The 24,841-nt window shown below is 34.7% G+C and overlaps 3 protein-coding genes across 4 annotated transcripts; all 3 read right to left on the bottom strand.

Moving 5' to 3' along the window:
* Positions 1–3,958: 3,958 nt before the first annotated feature.
* LOC104087403 (nuclear poly(A) polymerase 3) lies at positions 3,959–9,102 on the bottom strand. Its single transcript, XM_009591852.4, has 10 exons — positions 8,810–9,102; positions 8,630–8,707; positions 7,844–7,951; positions 7,366–7,428; positions 7,104–7,265; positions 6,872–6,985; positions 6,366–6,428; positions 5,961–6,263; positions 5,614–5,778; positions 3,959–4,589 (listed from the first exon to the last, which is right to left on the bottom strand). Exons 1-10 carry the CDS (start codon positions 8,936–8,938, stop codon positions 4,200–4,202), a joined length of 1,575 nt encoding a protein of 524 aa, XP_009590147.1. The 5' UTR covers positions 8,939–9,102; the 3' UTR covers positions 3,959–4,199.
* A 3,292-nt stretch (positions 9,103–12,394) lies between these two features.
* On the bottom strand, positions 12,395–14,334 carry LOC104087404 (F-box protein At5g49610). Its single transcript, XM_009591853.4, has one exon. The coding sequence runs from the start codon at positions 14,081–14,083 to the stop codon at positions 13,001–13,003; it is 1,083 nt and encodes a 360-aa protein (XP_009590148.1). The 5' UTR covers positions 14,084–14,334; the 3' UTR covers positions 12,395–13,000.
* A 2,613-nt stretch (positions 14,335–16,947) lies between these two features.
* On the bottom strand, positions 16,948–21,740 carry LOC104087405 (serine carboxypeptidase-like 26). 2 transcript variants are annotated; one of them, XM_009591856.4, is made up of 10 exons: positions 21,425–21,740; positions 20,401–20,508; positions 20,090–20,185; positions 19,902–19,994; positions 19,724–19,812; positions 19,336–19,617; positions 18,841–19,001; positions 18,622–18,717; positions 18,045–18,150; positions 16,948–17,360 (listed from the first exon to the last, which is right to left on the bottom strand). In XM_009591856.4, exons 1-10 carry the CDS (start codon positions 21,681–21,683, stop codon positions 17,214–17,216), a joined length of 1,437 nt encoding a protein of 478 aa, XP_009590151.1. In that variant the 5' UTR covers positions 21,684–21,740; the 3' UTR covers positions 16,948–17,213. The 2 variants fall into 2 exon arrangements, with proteins under 2 accessions (XP_009590151.1, XP_009590149.1); XM_009591854.4 differs by having other exon boundaries at positions 18,841–19,007; positions 21,425–21,728.
* Between the last annotated feature and the right edge of the window lie 3,101 nt (positions 21,741–24,841).

The following is a 24,841-nucleotide window of genomic DNA, read 5'->3' as shown; positions in this document are numbered from 1 at the left end:
GCCAAGTAGCAGTAGGTGATTTCCAAATTGCGATGTTAGCTACTTGTCGTGCCAACTAGCAAAAGTTTTTGAACCGTCAATTAATTGTTTTAATTATATTCCTAATCATAGCATTAACAAACCATCTCTTTTTCTTTTGCCACCAAATATTCTTCCCTCATATATTTTACTTTCATTTTCCACTATTCTGAATATCCTCAATAGACGAAAAAAGAAAAAGATTTATTATAATTTTGAAACGTATCTAATGAATTCTGCCCATGTTGGTTGGGTAGGGGTGTACAAACCAAACCGAAAAACAGTACTATACCGAAAAGTCAAACCAAACCGATTAAAAAATTCGACTTGGTTTGGTTTGATTTGGTTTGGTATTGAGTAAAAAACCCGAACCAACCCGACATATAAATATATAATTTTTATATATACTTTTAAGATTTTATATATAATTTTCTTTAAAAAATATTTAGAAATATTTGGGATTCTCTTGCCGGATATAAATTTTAATATAATATGAAGTGCTCCATATTTATTGACCTTAAATAATGGGTTGTATGATCACTTTCTTATCAAGTGTTACTGAAATGCGTCTATCTCTTTGTTCTTCCATATTCATATCATATGTTAAGATCTATTAAATTCTTATATCTTTTTCGAATGTGAAGTGATTATTAATATTTATGTATCATATTGATTTTTATGTTTAATTACCGGTTAACCTGAAAGTGTACATTAACGAAAAATTATTGTCAGACGACTAAAAAAATAACTATTATGTGTTACTAATAGAATTCTCCCATAAGAATATTTTAATCGATAATATGTTTGTCAATGTTTTATATTTTTACTAAATATATATTTACTTATCAAATATTTAACGAAGTAAGATTGAAATAATATTTAAGTAACAAAAAAACCCGAAAACCCGAAAACCCCTACAAAAGCGAACCAATCCAAACCGATATAGTTGGTTTCACTACAAAAAAAAAAAACTGAAATTAGCTACGAAGGTCGTCGTTAATCTGTCGCTAAAATGCTCGTAGTTAGCAGAATTTTTTGATAATTCGTTGCTAATCCGTCGCTAAATGAGATTAGCGACAGATTTTTCTGTTTAGCTACAGAATTTGTCCGTCGCTAAAACCTGATTTTTTAGTAGTGTTTGGTTTGGTTTTGATAAAAAACCGAACCAACTCAATCCATGTATACCCCTGGTTGGGTGAGTGGTTTTTCACATGAAAGACTGGTGATCGATTCCCCTCATCAGCATCCTTCTCAGTCAGAGCTCGTCAAACAAGACTTGCATAGTCAGTTTACATCTCATGTGTGGTTTGTGAGTTATGCACAATGAACAGGTTACCTAGTGCACGGTTTACATCTCCTGTGTGGTTTACAAACTATTGCACAATGAATAGATTACCCAGTATTCATCCGAAGGGTAGCGGCTGCGGATTTTCCTGGAATTTTCCAAAAAAAAAAAAAAATGCCCATCCTCACCAGCAGCCTCTTTAGTCAGAGCTCGTCAAACCGGGCTTGCCTAGTACGATTTATATTTCTTGTGGTTTATGAGTTATTGCATAATAAACAGGTTACCCAGTATGCACGCGGAGGATAGCAGCTGCGGAGTTTTTTGAGAATTTCCAAAAATAAAAAATAAAAAAAATTCTGCCCATTCAAAATTTTTAAGGTACCTACTATTATTCTATAAATTTGTACGGGCAGAACAAACTTACAAAAGAAAAAACAAAAGAGGGTATGTTTCTCTTTATTTGTTATCTCTAATTTTTTGTTTTTCACTGGCTCCACCAATTTGACTACTCAATTGAAAGCTAACGCTCACTCAACCAATAGAATTAATTAAATTAAAAAATGGTACGATATCGATGATGTTTGAAAATGGCAAGACATATTTAACATATAAAGATTGTAGATATTTTGATTTGATGTAATTGACGACACTAAGAAGAGTCATATGAAAATAAATAAATAAATAAATAAAATTAACAAGAGTTGATTGATGTTGTCGTAGGATTCATTAATTTATTCACGATTAATAATGATAATTTAACTTTTAAGATTGCTTTAATTATCGTGATTGTAAACAAATTGACCTAGATAAGAAAAAGATTTTAACCTCCCATTTGGTCATATATTTTGTCATTATTTTTTTAAAAAAAATTAAAAATATTATTTGTTTATGAAATATGGTCATGTTTTGGGGGAAAATTTTCAAAAAATTTTAAGTTTTTCTTTCACTCACAAAACTTTAACTTTTCTTCAAATAAAATGTATGTCCAAACACAACTTCAACTTTTAAAATTTATTTTTCAACACAATTTCAAAAACTCCTTTTTTCAAATTTCAATCAAATCTATGTCCTAACGCTAGCTAAGTTTATGGGTTACTACAGAAATCTTAAGTTAATATACAATAATAATTGGATTAACGGACTGGATTCCGAGCTAAATATTCTTATATGTTTAATAGATTTTCAATATAAATACAACGTCTAAACAAAAAATTAATGGGTTCACGGGAACACGTAACTATTGAATTGGATCAGCCCCTGTTCACAATTAATAATGGATTTAACTTATATACACCGATAATGATAATGGCTCTCTATCCTCCATGGTTATGGGTAATGTCTGCGTACACACTACCCTCGCTAAATCACATTTGTGGGAATTCATTGAGTTTGTTGTTGTTGTTGTTATTGTTGTCATTACACTGATAATGATAAAAAAGTTTACACTATCAGTATTATTTTAAATTTTGTAGAAAAATTCTATCTTATTTTTAAGTTATTAATTCCAAACTTTGATGAACGATTTCCTGTACTTATCTTGTAACAGTGCCTTTGTTATTTATTATTGCTTATCCTCGAGAAAATATCTTAGCTAGTGGGAAATTTGTTTACATTCAAATCAAAGATTATCATCATCTAAACGACTAATTAATAATTAATAATCCAAAGATAAAAATGGCATCTTTTTCAAAGTGGTGTCCATTTGCTTTCCTTGGCATAAATAAGTATATCCCTTTTAAAGGTTCCTTATGTAGTCTCTACCATAGACTTTGACATATACTAATAGCCCCTTTATTTTCATGGAATGACTTCTAGATTTTAGTTAGAAACATTTGTCGTCGTCATTCTCAGAACTCGAAATCAAAGATCGAGCTCGAAGTTAAGACCTTGAACTCATTCTCACACCTCAAAATCAAGACCTTTAGTTAAAAGAGAATAAATCCTATGGTTCTTTTTGTCGTTCAATTTAATTCTTTTTATACGCTACTTCCATTTTCAGCATAGAAAAGAATAAATATTACATATATATCAAAACATGTCTACTAGAAAATATATCTGATTTTACTGGGATTATAGGAAAAGAGATTTACACAACAGAGATCAGATAAATAAAGAAGGAACCAAAGATAATTCTTCAAAAAACAAATATTGAAGGAACCAAAAGATTTAAATAAATAATCAGGATAAAAATAAAAAATAAAAAGTAGTGCCTATGTCCCAATTTATGTGGCGGTATTTGGATTTCGAGAGTCAAACAAGTTACTTTTAAACTAGATTTTTTTCATATCCCGTTTAAATATTTGAATTTTAATTATTGTGACTTATAGTAATTTTTACGTAATTTTCAAATGTTTAACTTTTATTTCAAAAGATTTAAAGATTTTATATCTTGATTCATCATCAAAATTAAGAAATTTGTCTCTCGAAATGTGAACACCGCCACATAAATTGGGATGGAGGAGTAATTCTTATGAGAAGTATGCTACCAGGAAGGAGCCATTACTCTCTAAAAATTCAAGAAACTGCAGTCTTAAAACCACAACAGCAGTCAGATATTTTGGTTAAATGGAGTCACTGAACACACCACACTGGAAACGGTGAAACAGAAAGCATCTTCTCATGATAATTCAGGCATCAGTTGACTGAATTAAAATATAAAAAAAAAACAGCATATTTGATCATTTTTATTGACTTAACCATTTCATAACATCAGTATTCAACTTTTCTTCAGTTAGTTAGTAGCAAAAAAAAAACATTTACATGGTCGTTGAGGGTCAAATGAGCATTAAAGGTAACACAATGCAAATGTACAAAGTTTGTTTTCACGACGAATATATGCAGTGTCAAAACCTGTGTTAAGATGTTAAGCATAGAGAAACAGAACAGCAGCAGCCTATTATCCCCCGGCGCTAGGGTACTCGGGACTATCATTTGTAGGCAAATATTCATCAGCACAATGAGGCTTACTATACTTGGACCGTGGATTGTTTTTTTTGCGATTGTCATCGACAACCCTCCAACACGGCTTAGTGTTCTTTCGTTCGAAAGCAAACTGAGCTTTTTTAGGCAACTGATTTGCTTTCACGATCGATAACTTCATCTTTCCGGTCGAGCCTTGATATCCATTGTCAATGCTCTTTAGAAAGTATTCCTCCACAAGATCAGCGTCTATTAGATCGCGTCTATTAGTTGGTAATCCCCAATAGAGGATGACATTAGGCTCTGATGCATCTGTGTCAACGTACTCAGTCGGGTTGGGGTCGCAAAAACCAAGTAACTCCTCCAGCTGGATAGAAAGAACGAACGCCTCATCAAGACAACAACAACACACCGTGGGGTCTAGGGAGGGTAGTGTGTACGCAGGCCTTACCCCTACCTTGTAAGGATAGAGAAGTTGTTTCCAATAGACCCTCGGGTCAGGAAACGAACGCCTCATCAAGAAAGAACAAAAAATACAAGGACTCCATTTGATAGGACAGACTATAAATTCCCCGAAACATCTCAACAATTTAACACAACTAAACATAAAGAATAATCTCATAAAGAAAAGCGCCAGTCGTTCTTAGCTAAAAACCCCTCCTATATACTATTTGCATTCACCAATATACGAATATGACTTTACCATTGCTATTCATGACTATCACCTAACACCGCTAACATGGTCGTCGTCCACGCTTCACTATTATGGCATGTCATTAATTTTTATCTCCAACTAGGCATTAGACAATGATTTAGAAATGGTCCTTCCCAAACCATATATTGTGCAGACAGTACTTTGTACTATAACGAGCATAGGAAAAAACAATGTCCGGAGAATAGGCAAAGAAAGAGCACAACAAACTGGAAACTCTTGATTCTGAGGATGCTCCACTTCTCAAAAGTAGTGGTGCAGCAACAATATAAGGACCACAAAGAAATCGTTGTGATAATTGCCTTCCCATTTAAGATTCATTATTACGCTCATCTAGTACAAATCTTAGTTTACGATGGAGTCAGTAAAAGCCGGGAAAAAAACTTTTCAGTTTCAGCATGGAAGAACAATGCGGAAATAAATTATCCTTCAAAGTCGATATGCATATAACGGTTCAAGCCTCCACAACAGTATATAAAGCATTAGATCAAACATGATTGGGATGTCTTATGCAGGGCCAAATCTGTCTCAGAATCTGATCAGTATAACTTATCGGATTTTAATGGGACATACTCTGTTCAGTAAATTCTAGCAGCAGCCAAAATGCCCATGCATTAAGCTAAAATAGTGATAATATCATTACTATAACAGAGAAAGCAAGTCAGCCGCAGAGACATACCTTGACAAGTAAAGAGCGAAAGCGTGACTTGATCCAACCCACCCAGTCTCCTAACTCATCTTTGTCACAAGCTGAGAGGAAAATTTTGACGAAGAGTCCGTATCTTCTTGCATAAGGAAATGGCTCAAAAAGGATATTCCAATCAAAATCTGGCCTCAGCATATCCTGCAGTAATTATATATAGCGAGTGGTGAAGGGCCAAAAAAAAAAGTTGCTCACAACCTTTGGAGTCCCCGAACTCCCTCAAAAGTCAAAAGGACTAAGGATTATCTTGAATATAAGAATTAAGAGGAGAAAAGAACTAAAGAAATAACCAGAACAACATGATATTAGAAATTATCACATACCTTAGTCAGCATATGACCTCTTAGGAATTCGGTCCTGATTTTATAGAATGTACTTCTGGTAATGTTGGAATGACAAAATTCGTATAGGCTACACGGTAACTGGATTGGCATCCACGACACCTTATCAGTGGGGATGAATGGCCGAGCTATAGTCTCTTGCAAAATTACAGGAGTTGGCCAAGGCCATAAGCCAAATGTCTTGAAGAAAAGTAAAATGAGTGCGCTTAAGCTGGCGGATGGATGCCTTTGGCAGATAAACGCTGAAAGCACAGCCAAGTGAACTCCTCCAAAGAATCCAAGCAACTGAAGGTTATCGGATGATTGGATTTGATTTGTGGCCGGGAAAAGATAATGTTAGCATAAGTATAAAAGCAGAGAAGCAGGGCACCGAGTCATGAATCTTACATTTCCATAAACTCCTCGTCTTTTGGCCCAAAATTTGATGCAACGCAGTACTGCTTGGAATATCTGTAGCATATTAACCAAGAATGTTATAACGGCAACTCTCACGCTAAGTCAAATTAAATGATTCCTATCAATCACATAATGTCAAACCAAACAATTCCTATCAACTACTACAATACCTGCAAAAAGAAATTTCTCTTGCTTATACCAGATATCGGAAAGTTGATGCACGATTACTTTCGGCAATTTCATTCTTCAGTAAACAAAAATTTTTGACCCATTATCAAACACAGTTCAGATTCTACCTAACCAAAATTTCTAGCTTTTTTTAAAACTTAAGTGAAGTATGGTTTAAAGAGAAACTGCAAACAAAATTAAGAAAAGGTATCATTTTCTTATGCCTACTGCCAAGCCAACGGCTCTAGACAGACCAAGTTTATATGACGAACTCAACTTTCAAGCAACTCTACAAACTAAAAGAGTGACAAGCTGACACCATTACTTGCCTCTATGTTTGGCACAAGATGAAGAATGCTCCTATTGGCACGCACACCAGACAAACTTTTCCAGCTCGTGTCATCGATATTCTTCAGAAAGAATGGATTGAAAACATCCACATTCTAGATATAAAGAGAAAATCAATAACATTTAGTAATTGTATAGTATCTGCAGAGGAAGACACTTACGACTTTTTGAACTGTAGTGAGCAAATTAACAGCAATATAACTGTAAACTCACCTCAGGGATGGATATTACTTTGAGTCGTGCATAGGGAAGATCAATGGATATCCCATCAAATTTGAATCGCATCAGAGGAACTTTTGCATACTTGACACAATGGATTTCCGATACTTCAGGCCTGCTCGCAAGCATGTTATGCAGAACGATGAAAAAGTCTTCCTACACAAAGTCACAATGAGATACACATGACATGTAACACGATAGACATTGCACACCCTCATATTAGATTCAAAGAAGCTAAAAAGGATAAAAGACTCACAGCTATAGTGGCAAAGTAAGGACCAACACACAAAGCATCAATATCTGAGTCTGAATTATAAACCTACAAAAAGTGGAACGTGTCAGAAGATGAGGAAGCTGCAAATGAGAAAGAAGCGGATAAGCTCTTATGCTGCAATAAATTGTCAGCTGCGGTGCTAAAAAGGAGCAACAGAACAACGCATTCATCGCACTGTGGAGTAACAGAATAAAGTTTTAGTGGCACCGCCAGTGCGTGGATTGATATTGCTGCTCAAAACTAGGATTACTTTAAGGCAGTCGATTTTAATTGTCTCGTAGAAACTATAAAACCAGTTTAGAAATGACTTTCAAATTTAAACTGCAGTTCATAACAAGAAAATGTGAATCAAATAACCAGAACAGCACTTATTATCCAACATAAATATCTGTGATCAGCACTACTGCATTTTCGAAACAAGACAAAAATATCAAAGGAAAATTTACGGAATTAGACTTACCCCTAAACCATACGATCCATATGTCAATATTGTCCCAGAGGCAAACTTAAGGTACTTTTTTGGAAGACCTCGCTGATAAGTCACCTCTTTAACCCATTCCACTACTATCTGCAAGATAATATCGTATAAACAATGTGGCAGAAAAGCCTTTGTAGCGTTATGGAATCTAAAGTCAATCACAAAATTAATATAATTGGAAATGACTGAAAGACAACGTAAGACACTAAGATTCACAAGTAACAGGTGATTCTTGTTAGTCTTTTGTTTTCCTTTCATTCTTTTTTCTGTGGCTGATATGTTAAGAAAGTTAATTTTCCTCTTTATTTTCATTCTAGGAGAGGTAGTCAGATGATCAGGTGGACCTTATGTCATAAATTTGAGACCAATTACATAACCTTTAAGAAATATAACTTGTCAACAAAGGCAGATTCAGGATTTTAAGCCTTTTGGTGCAGAATACCACTACATCACTACTTCTTTACTACAATGTTTGGACTTCAACAACAACTACGTCTCAGTCCCAAACAAGTCGGGAGGTTTTGAATTTAATATTATAATATAAACATATACTACATCTCAGTTCCAAACAAGTCGGGAGTTTTTGGATTTAACGCTATAATATAAAATATATACTTTTAGAAAATTTACAACTATGATTTAAAAAAAAATGCACTCAACACCTGCTGCCTTCCATAAAACAGACATTCTATTCAAACATATGAGCAAAATATATATCAAATACAGACAAATAAATAGGCCAAATAAATATTATGCTCAAGAAAGAACCTTTTTAAGCTTGTCAATAGCATTTCTCCTCTTCATTTCCTCCGCTGCAGAAGGCACTAAACCTTCATTTACCATCATCTTCAAACAATTAAAACCATACTAGTCAGAAACAAGAGAAAATTAATTAAAAAAAAAAAAATGATCACAATTCACATGCATGCAAAAATACACACACACAACCTGAAACAGAGACATTGATCTTTCCATTTCTATTCTCAAAATCACATCTGGGCTTCGTCTGAAACCCAGAATTCTTGTAAAGGGTGGATTCAAATGGCTTAATTGGTTTTCAGAAATTCCAAATTCCATGCAAAATTGTCAACCAAAAATTCAAGAATCTTGAAATTCCAAATGATTCTCAAGAATTTCGAAAACTACAGAATCAGAGGATCCCCAACTATTTAGGGACTACGGAACTATATTGACGGACGGGTATTAAGGCCGTGTTTGGTTTATGTATAATCTATGCTAATACTTTGCATATAATTCAGCATTACTAATACATCGTTTGATTACTTTTTAATACTCTTTCATAAAATTCAGTGTTAGCAATCCTGACACGTAGGTGGTTGGTGTCAGGATTTCGGGATTTAGTCCTTCAATTTTTAAGTTACTTTTTAAGTTAATAAATTTTAAATTAATATTTTATACATACTTAATATATTTTTTAAAATAAGATTTGAAATAAAGCTTTTTGTTTCGATAAATTATACTTTAGCTCCATCATTGTAAATAATACTACATGCATATAATATGTAAAAAATAATTATGTATTATTTATATAAAATATAATGTAAATAATCATTTAAGAATCAGTAATATAGGAATAAAAATAACTAAAATATCCAATATAACCTTCATTTACGCAATCTTTTAAACGAAACATATCTTAATGTTTGTACTACTCTATTCCTAGATTCTAGAAATTTGTGTTGTCTACATAAGTCGTGAAAGCAGCCTTATTCGTATTCCAGATGCCTTTTTGACAATCTGTGATAATTAACAAACAATCAGACAAACTAGTTTGGTACCAACGATAAGGGATAATTAATCTCGAAATTAAATTTTAGATGAGTTTATTCTATATTTTGTTGGAATAAAATTACGGTATAACTAATCCAGGATTAGTTATTCCAAGATTATGAGTTATTTTTATCCCTATGGGAGGGTGAGGTACGTAACAATTTTGAAATAATTAATCTTGGGATAACTTGTTTCCCAACCAAACGACTCCTTATTAGTATGTATGTCAGGAATAAATGCAACAACTAAAGCCGTTTGGTTCATGGATTAATTATACAATGATTGTTACGCGATGAGTAATAATACAAGAATTGTTATGTGCCGACTAAAAATGTAGAACTTGTTGTGCATGAATTGCCTATTGTAAATTATTTTTGAATTTAGATACTCTTTACTGTATATTGTATGTAATTTACGTACTCTTAATTGATATTTTATCGCGCATGTAATAATACAAAGATTTTCGCATAAGTTAGTGCAAACATTTGTAATGCAAAGTTTCAAAAGCGGAGACAAGGTGTATTAGTATTCAGAGTCTTAGATCAAAAACCAAAGTTATGAGAAGAGATTGCATTAGTCCGGAGAGTTTTATGTTAGATCAATTTTTGGTAAAAATATCACGTGCTAGCCAGTTTTCGGACTGGTAATTAAAAAATAATCAATGTTTGTAAAGTCATTAAAAAATAGCCACTATTTGCTGCAACACGGACCGGTCTAGCATAATATACTGGAGATTGGTGCACCTGTATATGAACTTTCAGCATATTATGCTGGAACTCCAACACACGGAAAGTTCCAGCATAATATACTGGAGATTAGAGCACATGTTTATGAACTTCCAGCATATTATGCTGGACCGGTATATTATACTGGAAATCCAGGAAGTTTTGCTGGAGTTGCAATATATTATACTGAAACTCCAGTATAATATGCTGGATACTGGAACTCCAGTATAATATGCTGGAGTTCCAGTATATTATACTGGAACTCCAATATATTATGCTGGAATATTTTTTATATTTTGAACAGTGCTTTCGTTCAGATTTATCTTTACATGAAAAGTGATTAAATTTTGATTACTTTTGAAACTATGGCTATTTTTTAATTACCACTTGTAAATTTGGCTATTTTTTAATTTCTCCCCAATTTTTGAAGTCCAGTTTGTGGGCTTCTCCTTGGTTTCTATCAGATAGCCCTTATCTTGGCCTGCTACATTTTGGACTCTAAAACAATCTACTCGGATTCTCTACTCCTGCCTTTTTTTGCTTGAGAAAGCGGAACTGAATAATTTTTACCTTTCCTCATCATTAATTACTGAAAGGTTAGAAGTATATCTTTGCTTGTCAGAAAGAAAATGGTTTTGACGTTCCCTTACCTCCCGGAACTTCCTATCCCAAAGTGACAATCAGTAACTTCAGAAAATACAGTCGAAAGTTTCATAATCACCACTTGATGGCCGAGGCTAATGCACCATTACGTTGTAAGTAAAACATTACTTCCTTCAATCTGTCATTAAAACAACAGTCGAAAAAGATTGGTTTGGTTTTAAGAGTGCGGTTGTATTGTCACCAAGAAATTTCATCTTTTGCAAGATTGGCAGTGGAGTCTACCAGAAACAACCTCTCTATTTTCACAAGGTAAGGGTAAGGTCTGCATATACACTATCCTCTCCAGACCCCACTTGTCGGATCACACTTGGTATGTTGCTGCAAAGAACATGTGGGCACCGAAGAAAAGTAGCATCTATCATTAGAAAATACTCTCATCGTTCGCCTCAAGGGAATGAAATGAAGGTTTTCAAAGATAAAATAGGATGAGAGGAGTCTAAATAACTTCAAGTAACCTCAAACTTCATCTGTTCATCTCACAGCTGGTCATATTTCCAGGTTAGAAGCTCTAAATCTGGCTCTAATCAGTAAAGAATATGTTTTGGTGGTTTTGTCATTGAAAACAAAACTTTGGTGTATCCTCCATTTCACCATTAGAATGAAAAGCATATAAACCAAACTATTTCCTCCTATAAAGATAAAATGATATGAGGAAAAAAAAGGGCAGCATGATGCACTAAGCTCCAACTATGCGCAGGGTCTGGGGAAGAGCCGGACCACAAGGATCTATTATACGCAGCCTTACCCTGCATTTCTGCAAGATGCTGTTTTCACGGCTCGAACCCGTGACCTCTTGGTCACATGGCAGTAACTTTACTAGTTACGCCAAGGCTCCCCTTCATAAAAGGATACGAGAAAGCACCAATAATATGTTGTGCAAAGTAAACAATATTGTTAGTTCACTTTCAACATTGGCTTCGCTTTGATGTAATGTGGCTCCTCTAAAAACAAGTTATAAGAACTTATAAGTCAAAGAACAAGATTGTATCTAACCAAGAAGCATATGTCCATGTTGACACCACGGCCTAAAAAGGTTAAGGAAGATAAAAAGAGGGAAAGGAGGCAAATAACAACATACCCAGTATAATCTCACATAGTGGGGGGAAAGGAGGCAAAAAGATGAAAAAAGAAAAATCAACAGCGTCATAGAACAACTAGAGCATCTAAGAAAGCAAGAGGTTTCGTTTCACACTTTAACACTAATAGGAACACATGAGGGAGCAATGGCATAGTTTCCCCATCCCATAGCCATATCAGAACCAAAACCGAATGTAAGCCAAATATATGGGTGGGGTGGGGGGTGGGGGAGCTCATGAACAACCAACAACAAGACCACAACATAGTAAGCTTCATATGGAACAAAAGACTGCAATTTCACAGCAACTTTATATCATTTTCAAACTATACTGAAAACATATCAACATATAAATTCACTACATTCATGTCAAAACCACCCTTAAAGGTTCCACAAATCGTACACAGTATGATAAAAAGATCAAAGTCAATGACTACTCAAAGAGATAAATTAGAAGAATGATAGCATATGTACAACAGTTGAATAGAAAATGTACATGATTGTCGGATCAATGGCAGGAAAAAAAGACTGCTTCTAAAGGACTGTGCAGAGAACCATAAAGGCAAGATTAAGGTATCCTTTACAAAGTCTATCAAACCTGCTTACGCGTAGCAAGGTGAAAGTAGTCTCCAATTCGACTTATAGCGAAAATGTCCTGTACCATCCCTCTAATGCATCGAAGACTCACTTTTTCCACCATTTTCCATTCTCCCCATAAGTTAACATATAACTGGCTACATCCATGCCATAACCACCTTTGAGGTTCCATGCAACATACATAGTGTGATAGAATATCAAGACAATGACCGCTCGAGGAGATGGGAGTTAGACTAATGATAGCATTATGTACAACTGTTGAAAAGGAAGATGTATACAATCCTCGGATCAATGGCAGGAAAAGAGAGTGCTCCTAAAGGCATGAGCGGAGAACCATAAAGGCAAGGTTGAGCTGTCCTTTACAGAGTACATCTCCTTCCATACACGGCTGTTTCTTTGATATATCAAAACTTGCTTATGTGTAGCAAGGTAAACATAGTTGCCAGTTTGACTTATTGGGAAAATTCCCGGTACCATCCCTCTAATGCAACGAAGACTCACTTTGTCCACCATTCGCCATTCTTCCCTCTCATAATTTTCCATTATCCAAATAACCATCCAAGCCTCGTATATCTGAATCACAGACAAGCATCCATCCAATTCCAACAAATAAACCCGACTCCTAACTCCACAACTAATTTCCTCAGGCAATTGTATTTTCCTCCAAACATCAGTAGCCAAATCAAGAACAAGCATACACGAACAACTATCCGTCAACCAATGCAATCCACCATTAATAAACACAACTTGGTTCTTATTCATACGCGTGAATTGATCGTCCTGCAACGACACAAACTTCCTCCACTTGTTCGACTCCGAATCATAAACCATGCATATAAACGTCCTCTCGGGCCTATGACCAAATGACCTATGATAACCAGCTAAAACCACATTGTACTTTTGTGTTATCAAATCACAAGCCAAACCAACAAGAGTGGCTTCGCCATCCGGGTGAAACCTTGTAATAGGCCTTTCCCTACTTCTAGGAAGCAATTTATATTCTCTAGTCAATGGATTACAAACATAATAAACACCCTTATCAGGAATACTAGACAAACATAATAAACCATTACAAGAACCTCTAACTTTGACCCTATCTTTAACAAAATCCAATGAAAATTCAGATACCCCTTTTAAATTATCAACACAAATCAAACTAGATCTTGATTCAGATGAGGGCTCACTGACCTGAACAAGTACCATAAGATTCTTCACTGAAAGTTCATTATAAAGATTTGTAAAGTATTTATCAGATATTAATTTGTACCAAAGTTTGCATACAATTTTTGTCTTATAAAGTGATTTAACAGGTAATCTAGCAAGAATCTGAAGAATTACTTCATCTGGGAAAACCCCAAATGGTGAATTCATCTTAAAATTTGTTTTGGGGTTAATAAATGTGAGGAAAAAATTATAGAAATAGAGGAAAGACTCACCCTTTTTCACATTTTTGAGGTCTTTTTGCAATTTGATAAAGATTGGGGGATTGAATTAGCTTGGAAATGGAAGAAAATAAGGATGATTTGAGAAGCTGAACTATCAAATTTTGATGTTGGAATAGCAAAAGAAGGTTATCAATTTCTGAGAAGATCAGTGAAAATGGAAAGGCTAATTCTCGATTTTGTAACAGAATATGCCCATTTATTACCATATGGGCCTTAAAATGCTTGAATAGTTCAGTTTCCATTTTGGGCTGAAGCCCACAAAACAACCCTCCCCCTTTATTTTAGGAAAAGTTACACGATATAGTAAACATATACATTGTTCGTGTATTTATCATTCGTAGCTATATTTATAAAACAATTACTATCCGTAGCTATATTTAAATTTTATAGTAAATTTTTTGTAGTACTTAAATAAGGGATCAATTATTTTGAACTGAAACAAAAGAGCAATAAGTTTTTGTAGCTCAGTTGGTTAGAGCACCTGCTTAGTAAGCGGAGATCTTGAGTTCGACTCTTAACGAGACTATTCTATTCTCTATTGATATTGCACGCACTGCCGGCTCTATGGTAAAGCAAGTAAGGCACTTGCTTTAGGCCCCCGAATTTTGAGGCCCTATTTTTTAGCAATAATATATTTATATTTTTTTCTAAAAAAATAGAGCACTTTTAGTAGAAAAGTTAATTTTTTCATATAAAGAAAAAGATAATTTTATTAAATTTGTGAATAAATCATCAATATCAAAATTATTATTATGGCATGTATGAATGCTTATAAATTTTTACACTCTCTTTCTTATTTTTTCCAAGTCATAATATTTTTTTCCCTTCTCTCACAGATTATATACTTTCTCTTTTATCTTTTTTTCTTAATTTCTTTCTCCAAGAGTATAAAAGTTCAACAGCTCAAAAGTTTTAGTGATAAAAATTTGAGATCATTAGATGACAAGAACTTAAAAAAATATTGTGTTAATCTTGAATGTTCCTTAAAATATAATAGTCACTCTGATATTGATGGTTTAGATTTATTTTTTAAATTAAAAATATTTTAAAAAAATAGTACAAGTAGAAAATAATAATCTAATCAACACATTCAATCAAATAAAAAGACTTGATTCTTTTTCAAATAAATTTATTTTTTATAAAATAATATTAACAGTTCATGTAACAGTTGCCTCAATAGAAATACGTTTTCAAAAGATTACATGAATTGACTATATTGTCATTCGAAAAAGAATTATTAGAAGAAATCGATAATAAATTTTTTTTCACAACTTTATATCTCAAAAAGCTAGAACAATATTATTATTATTATTGGAAAAAATATGTTTTACTTTTTAAATTTAAGGCCTCCAAATAAATTTTGGTTTTAGGCCACTAAAATGCTTGAGCTGTCCCTGATTGCGCGAACGAATACAATTGACACAGGATGTATTCATTAGTTACATACAGTAATTAGCTCCAAAGTGCTTTATGAAAATTTCTCTTTATTTTACTATTGTTTTCAATTTCGCCCATTTTTAAAATATTAAGTCTATTGTAAAACTAAATAATCCATTTATATGTTTTATAAGTCACCATCTTTTATAATTAAAAATATCCAAAAAAATGTTTGAAAAGGCGTAGCAAAGAAGGATAGACTTTCAATAGTACTATCATATAGAATGAAACTGATGGAATACTATTTTAATTTTGTTATACTAGTTTTAAAAACTTATTCATACATTTCAGTTATCGTTACAAGTCAAACACTTATAATAGTTATCAATGTTGACAAAGGATGGGTGACAATATCGAGTCTAGGTAGCAATGGCGGACCAAGGATTTTGTGCAAGCGGGTTCAATCTTAGAAGTACATAACTTTAGTCGTAAAATAATAGTTGTCAAGTGGGTTCAAATAAAATATTTATACAAAATTTATGCAGCTTTAATTGTAATTTATATATATAATATTATTTTTTGACAAAGCGGGTTCAGTTGAACTCGATTTCCACCATGTGCGACGAATGCGTGCTATAATTTTAGCCGTTTTGAATGAATCAACAATGTATAATCAAACTAAGGTAACTTTTAAGGTGGTCACGATATTGGATTTTTAACGACGGACAAACTAACAATAGTTATATTTTACAGTAAATGATGCAAATATAACTCCATAATAATTTATTTGCACCAGAAGACTTGTGAGTTGTGACAGTGACATCCCAAGTGATTTGCTGGGTGTTTTTTGTTTTCAAATTTCTTTAGTACTAAAAAGAGTTGTAGTTGGTTGAAACATAAACTAACAAACAAATAAATAATCTTAAAGATTGGTGTTTATATATCTATAAAAATTAAGCTTCACTTCACAGTATTCTAATGCACATCGGTCAAGTCTTAATAGTTAAAATTTATGTTGCTCATGCTTTTCAAAAATATTGCCTGGTGCATGTCGGATCCTCCAAAATAGTGCAAATTTAAAGGATCCAGCAATGGTACAATAGCATTTTTAAATAGTCCGAGCAACATAACTAAAATTGTTGCATTATGAATAAATAGTATATTAGTATAATATCAGTTTTACTTTAGTGATCTAGTCATTTTAGGACACTGATACCTTTCAATTTTTTATTAAATTACAAGGTGTTTTTGGAGTCCAATGATTGTTTGAAAAGAAAAGGGGAAAAGAAATTAATCACAATGAAATCCCAACAGGAAGCAAATAGTTCAAAATAACAAAATATTTCTCTGTCACTGATTATTCAGATTTCAGAGCCAAGAAAAGAGTGGTTAAAATAATAGGAAAAGAACAGCTTAAGGAAAAGAAGAAAACCACCTTCAAATTCATTAATATGCAATTTTAAAAGGTACAATTTGCAATGATATCTGAAGTCTTGATTCTTGTTACAGTATAAGTTATAACCAAGAAAGAAGTATAATGCTACAGAGAAAGGTCAACATCTCTCCGCCCTTAAGTGGTAGAGAACATTAGGTAACTTCGTGCAGTAAAATGACAGATTGGTAATGAATCATCAACGAGATGTTTATCTGATAGACTTATTATGGGATATAATCGACGTTTATCTGTGAGCAGGGAGTTCTTCACCGGTTACGAAAGAATGGATGAGGGCTAGAGCTTCACTTGGCTTGTATAGAGGTACTAGATGACCAGCTCCTCTTACTGTCACAAATGTCAGCCCTTCGTACTCCACTATCCGTCCTGCCACCTGCATATTTACATACATTAACGTCTCTCGTTGTCCTCATTTCACTACCACTCGCAAGCGGTTACCATACACACACATACTGACAGTGCAGAAACTTTTACACTATCAATGTAATTTTAGCATGTTGTAACATGCAACCTGCGTTATTTTTCAGGTTGCACTCCAGTAACCAAAGATGCTTAACTAGTTAGCTTCTCATATACATATCAGCAACTCTAGTCGGGTAAATAGAAGTCATGTTTGTCCGTTCGTACTGTAATGTTTTGTCCCACATTTACCATGTTGTAACCTGCCTTATTTTTTAGGTTACACACCAGCAACCAAAGATGCTTAGCTAGTTAGCTTTTCGTGTACATATCAACAACTCGTGCTGTAATGTTTTGTCGAACATTGCATTGTTTAAATGGTATATAAACAACACAGCAACCACGCCTTAGTCCTAAATGGTTTATAAGATTTGAAATACTGTTGACTCAACGAACATTAATTTTATCGAGACAACTATCTTTAGAAGGAGGATATGTTAACTAGATCCGTAAATGGACTCCGACTGCATGTTCTGATTCAGGTGGGGGCAGGGGGCTCGAGACTGGGAGAAAGAGGAAAACCAATCATGTTGTAGCATGGTTTTCTGTTGGATCATTATATAATTTTTATGAGTCAACAATTACAACAAGAACTGACCTGATGATTGTGGAACCACGAATGCCATTCGGACTTCAGAGTCAGATTAAGGGCTTCAATGCAGTATCGCGTCCCAATTACTGGCACTCGTCCATCTGCATCCCCACTTTTTGATAATAAAAAGAAAAAGCATGGTCACATGAATGTAAGCTTGTCGAAATTGAGTACTAATAGCAAATCAGGATGCAGTTCAAGGAATCACAAGGCATGATCCAGTTCTGGACAGTAAAGAGAACTTAAATAGGCAGGTAAAGTATACTTTGTTCAGCCAACATAATAAATTGTAGTGCTAAACCATTATGTAGTGACTGTTATGTGGAGAGAGGGAATCATTTATAACTTAAGAAAGTGAAAATTTTCTGGCATACATATGATTTAATAGAGTTGCCAATTTATTGAATAAAATAAATTTACTAATATCAGTAGTACCCAAGGGGTATGAGTAATCACGAAAAAAGAGTGGAATTGACCCCTCTTAAAATATTTACGACGATTTCATCCTAGGATACGTGAAACTATAACAAGAACAAAAACAAGCTAATAGCAAAATAAAGACATAGATAAAAAACTCAAATACCTAAAAATCCAAATCTTCAGGCCCCCTTGGATAAGCTTTTTGTATATTGGCAGGACAGAGAACACATTATAGTTGTACTTCTGGAACACGGGATCACTAAAGTACGTAACAGAAACCAAGTTAGTAAATAATAAACAAAAGTTGCAGGAAGTTCGGGCCAAAATAACCATGACATGATTCCAGAATGTGAAGGAGAATTAAGCTGAAACTTGAACTTGCCTGCAACTTTGCCATTTTACTCTAGTATGACGCCCTTCACTGTTTGCGTGGAGGGCAATTTGAACATCTAACCGATTGAAATACTCTTCAGTAAACGCGGTATAACAGGGGTCATAACCCCCCGGAATTCGTTTCATCCTCCTGAACGCATGATTAAGTGCCTGCAACTAAGTACATCGTCAAAATCAAACATAGTTTCAGGTCATGTTTGCCAAGTTCTATTTGATTCGTGATGATTGCATGTAGATTTCGAGCTATAAAATAAATAAGCTTGTAACAGTCTTTTGAGAAAAAAGGAATATGTGGTGAACAGATATGTTTAGACAAGAACACCAATTGCAATATGCAATATTATTATGTCTTTAGGCATAAGGAATGGCCTGTTCAAGGCTCAAAATAGCTCCCTAATAGGACTATCAATTATTTTATGTATACCGGCTAAAATGCACTCGTGTGATCCAAGATCATTCTGAAACTTCGGGGTAGAATAATCACCTTGAGTTTAGAAGATTCATGTCCACTGACAGTAAGACTAGCAGAAGAAGAGGAGCTATTCCGGAGACATTTGGGAGCATAAATGTTGTAGATGTCGATTTCTTCATATTTATCCCAAACTACTTTCATTGCGTCATTACATGCATCCGACCAGTTGGAGAGCTTGAAATCACATACTTGTTTGGCTTTCTCATACTCCGAATCATATATTACCGCGTGACTCCAAGCATATTCTAATATCCCTTTATAATCATAGTAGTCATTCGTCTCAGGATTACCAACCTGCAAGTCATTGTATTAGATTAAATAGTGAATTTTGCAGTGATGTGCCAATGGGATAAGAACTACGATAGAGTATGGCACAAGTAGGAGATGAACGCAAACTTACTATGAAGCCTTTGAGATTAATATAAGGATACTTTTTGCTGTCTTTATTTCTGTTGTATACGAGCTCTGCCAGTTGGGGCACGTAGTGTCCTATGATTCCAAAAGAAATGAGCATTTTAGGCACACAGGACATAGTCTTAAATCATTAAAATGAAAGTTCAGGGAAAGGTTTATTTCACCAGCATAGCTCTCTCCTGATATGAAAAATTCGCGGTTCTTAAACTCGGGGAACCTTTCCAACCAATTCACTAGGAAATTGTAAGCATCTTCAGCTGTATGAAGCAAATTGTGTTGCTAAGTTAAGCATACACACTATATATGCACTCTCTTCTTGGAATAGTATTTGCATTTCTCGGGTTGTAATTACCAGAAAAGTTGTCATCTAAGTTGGTTAAATCGGAGGAAGTATTGGTGTATGAGAATCCCACTCCAACTGGAGACTCCAAAAACAGCAAATTGGCTTCTGCAATTGAGGAATCCACAATAACAATACTATCACACTCTTGTACTAAGCCTTGCAAAGGTAAAACTTGTATTAACTTATCATTTTTATACTTTTGATTCTCGTCGCAACAACATAATATAGAGCGTCAATATATTGTAAATTGTGAGGATTCATCGTAAACTGATAAACAATATAAGGTCAAAGTAAAGTATAAATGAAACAAAAGATATGACCTTTATTCCAAGAATAAATGTTGAAGTCAAGACCATCCCCATTGTTTTTAACTAGCAAAGGTCCTAACTCCACAGCAGCACCATATCCAACTGAAGAGCAACCAGGGCCTAATAGAGAAAGCACACAAGTGAATACTAAGAAACTAAAGGAATCCTCTGGTTTACTGCAGTAAAAAAAATAATCCCAACATAAAATTCCGTATAAGTAATACCGCGTTTTGTTGGTTGTACTAGAAAAAGTAATCGTTGCATAACTTAATACAGCATTCCGTAGGCTTTATTAAACTCGGCATTGCTAATACTCGCACAAGTTATGCAGGAACCTATGTATTATACGGAATAAAATGCATTAGCAATAAGTTGACAATAGTAACTAAGGGCAGCCCGGAGCACAAGGCATCTCGCGTTCACGCAGGGTCCGGGAAGGGCCGCACCCTAAGGGGTGTGATGTAGGCAGCCTACCCAAATGCAAGCATTAGTGGTTGTTTCCACGGCTCGAGCCCGTGACCTATAGGTCATACGGAGACAACTTTACCGTTGCTCCAAGGCTCTCCTTCTATTCTATTGACAACTTAAGACAAAAAACTCCTCTAGAGTAATCAATTCTCACATAACAATTCCTGCATCATTATTCATTTTATAATAATCCCTGTAGTATTTTCACATGCATAAAATACTCTTGCATTATAATCCCTGCATAACTAGTAAAAAAGAAGGACAGCTCGGTGCACTAAGCTTCCGCTATGCGCGGGGTCCGGGGAAGGACATGACAATATTCAGTTTTAATCTGCATTTCTGCAAGAACCTGTTTCCGGGGCTCGAATTCTGATCTCCTGATCACATGGAGCAACTTTACCAGTTACGCATAAGTAAGAAACAAGAATTATGGTCAGAGAGCCACAAAATCCAAGTACAACAACTTAGAAAAAGGACAAAAAGAACAGAATTAAAATCCAAACTTTCATATGAAACAAGAAAAGGAGAAAATGGGGTTCACTTTTTATGAAAAGATATGGGAATTTACCACCATTAAGCCAAAGTAGAAGGGGTTTCTTGGAAGATTCAGACTGAGAGGGAAAAAACCAGTAAAAAAGAGCCCTTCCATTAGTTTTATTGACTGTAATATAACCAGAAAATTGTGAGACTTGTGGACTAGTTGGTTGCCCAGGCAGTTCTGTTACTTTGTCATCTTCTTGAGTTCTTGCAAAAACTTTACTCCAACAAATAAGGAACAAAAATATTAGAACTATGTTTCTGAAATTCTTTGTAATTGAAGTTTCCATTTTAGTTATGTTTTCCTAGTGTGTGTCTGTGTGTGTTCTGAACTTTTAAGATAAAGTGGTCTGAGTCTTGACTAGTGGGTTGACTGCAATAATTGAAAGGACTGTGACATTATAATAGTCATAGCACGAGCACCACTGAACATGTTTGGTTAAAGTATAAAAAAAATAAAGAATTTGAGTTTTCGAATTTCAAAATTGAAAAGAAAAACATTCGTTTTTGTTGTTGTGTTTGGATATAAATTATGCTTGGAAAAAATATTTAAATAATTTAAATAAAATTCATAAAGGTAAAAAAATATATTGCACTCGATTTTACAACAAATTATATTAATTTATCATGATTAAGTAATAAATTAAGATGAGGTTGTTATTAATTAATTATGATGTATTGATAACACCATATGCCTAACACATGTATCATGTAACTATTGAGTTAGTGTGTAAAACCCAAGTACTCTTAAACAAGTTTGTTAACATTAATTTCCTAAACATTAAAGTTAAAATAATGTACAAAATTATAATACAAGTATGAAATTGTAAATAATACTAAACTAATTTTTTAAATTTGGTTGAAGTTATGTCCGACACCTTACTAAATTGATTCAGAGATTTTTAGTAGGGTTGTATAAAGGTGTGATGATCCAAAATGTCATCTTTAATTTAAACATTCATTTCTGTGTTCTAAGATCTCGAAAAGCATTATTTATCATTACTCGACTTGCATGCGCAATTCGTATAATTTTCCGGAAAGTTTTTATGTGAAAAATGGATTAAAATGTGAAATAGAGCTTTAAAACTCAACTGAGTTGACTTCGATCAACGTTTTGAGCAAACGGACCCGGATTAGTACTTTGACAGTTCCGGTAGGTCCGTATCGTAATTTGGGACTTGGGCGTATGCCCGAAATTTAAATTGGAGGTCCCTGGCTTGAGTTATCGCCATTTATTAAAAATAGGAAGTTTGAAAGGCTAAAGATTTCCAAAGTTTAACCGCGGATTTGACTTTATTGACATCAGGGTCGGAACCCGATTCTAAAAATTGGAATAGTTCCTTTATATCATTTATGACTCGTGCGCCAAATTTGAAGTCATTCCGGATTCGTTTAATACGTTTCGGCACGAGTTTTGTAAATTGAAAAGTTTAAAACTCCTAAGTCCGAATCGAGATGTGAATTATAATTTTAATGCTAGTTGATATAATTTGAGACCCCGAGTAAGTCCGTATTATGTTACGGGACTGGTTGAAATATTTGGACGAGGTCCCGAGGGGCTCGGGTGAGTTTCGAACGTGTTTCAGATCATTTTTGTAAACATTTACAGGTTTTGTTTTGGTGTTTCGCACCTGCGCAATTTTGGCCGCATGTGCGTGATCGCTTCTGCGGAGGCAGTGTCGCTTCTGTGGCTTTGAGGCCAGGGGAGAAGCTTCGCTTCTTGGGACGCGGGCGCGTGTCACGACCCAATTTCTCCTCTGTATGATGTCGTGGCGGCACCTAGTCTCTATGACTAGGTAAGCTTAACATTTGCGGAATAATAAAATAAAAACATGAATTAAACAACTAACTGTTCAAAATACACAGTAATCCCAAAACCCGGAACATCATAAGTCACAAGCTACAGAAGAAAATTAGTATCTCTATACACCAGAGTCTAATAACAGAAGTAAGGAGGGTATATGACATATGAGGGAATGGACGGGGACTCCGAGGTCTGCGGATACGACATATATATCTTAAAATCTCCGTACAACAGCAAGCACTCTCAGCTAGTAGCGGGGCTGATAAGAAGTACCTAGATCTGCACACAAAATATGTGCAGAAGAGTAGCATGAGTACACCATAATCGGTACCCAGTAAATGCAAAGCCTAACCTCGGTAGAGTAGTGACGAGGTCAGGTCCGGGCCCTACTGGAATATGATAATGAAGCAAGGCAAAAATAAAATATCGCAGTAAAATAAAGACTGAAATTTAACAAGAAAGAATTCATAGAAGGTAATAGCTCAATACACAGAAATACAACAGGGGATCTCCCGAAATACCGTCTCATAGTCCCAAACGTAAATGTGCAGGGGATCTCCCGGAATACCATTCCGTAGTCCCAAAGTAAATATGCAAGACAGGGGGATCTCCCGGAATACCGTTCCGTAATTCCAAAGTAAATATGCAGTACATGGGGATCTCCCGGAATACCGTTCCGTAGTCCCAAAGTAAATATGCAATGCATACAATAGAAATACAACTACATCACGAAATCTTACGATTTAGACTAAGTACCAGTCAAGGAAGAAGCAGTAAACTCACTAAGCATGCTGCACAGAGTTCACATAAGCAGATAAGATACGTAGACATGATGTATTAGACTAAACAGGATAGGTACAAATATTGCAATTACTCAATTAAGAATGAAAATAGATTAATACTCATTAACATGGTATAACTCAAAAACAAAAAAGGAAAAGAGGTTGTTGCTCAATAAGAAAAATCGGGTTTTTTCACAACTAGCCCGTGTACGTACTCGTTACCTCACGTACATGGCGCTCACATATCACAATAGTTCCAAATCTTAAGAGGATTTCCCTCACACAAAGTTAGGCAAGCCACTTACCTCGAACCAAGCTCAATCAATCGGTCAAAATGCCTTTTCCACGAAAATCTGACTCCGAATGGCCCAAATCTAGCCAAAATAATTACATATCATAAATACAACTATAATAGACTAATTTAATTAATAAAATCAAGATTTTAATAAAAATTCTAAAATCCGCCCTAAAAAGTCGACCCAGGCCCACGTCTCGAAATCGGGTAAAAGTTACCAATTACGAACACCCATTCGCTCACGAGATCACTCGTATAAAAATCATCTAAATCCGATGTCTAAAACCCATTCAAAACTCAGAAATTCGATTGGGGAACGTTTCCCTCATTTTCCCCACTTTTCAATCCAAATTCGAAATTAAATGGAGAAAACGACTATAGATTAATGAAATACAACCAAAAACAAGCTAGGAATCGTTACCCCAAAACTTTCTCTGAAATCCCTCAAGAAATCGCCTTCTCCCGAGCTCAAAAATCAAATTTGTGAATATGAACCTAAACCCTCGATTCTTCCCCTTTTCTGCCCAGCGATCTTCACACCTGCGGGCCATGAGTCGCACCTGCGAC

Source organism: Nicotiana tomentosiformis, chromosome 12, assembly GCF_000390325.3.
Source record: "Nicotiana tomentosiformis chromosome 12, ASM39032v3, whole genome shotgun sequence".
Classification (NCBI taxonomy): Eukaryota; Viridiplantae; Streptophyta; class Magnoliopsida; order Solanales; family Solanaceae; genus Nicotiana; species Nicotiana tomentosiformis.
The sequence above is the reverse complement of the archived record's forward strand: the minus strand, read 5'-3'. Positions and strand labels throughout refer to the sequence as shown.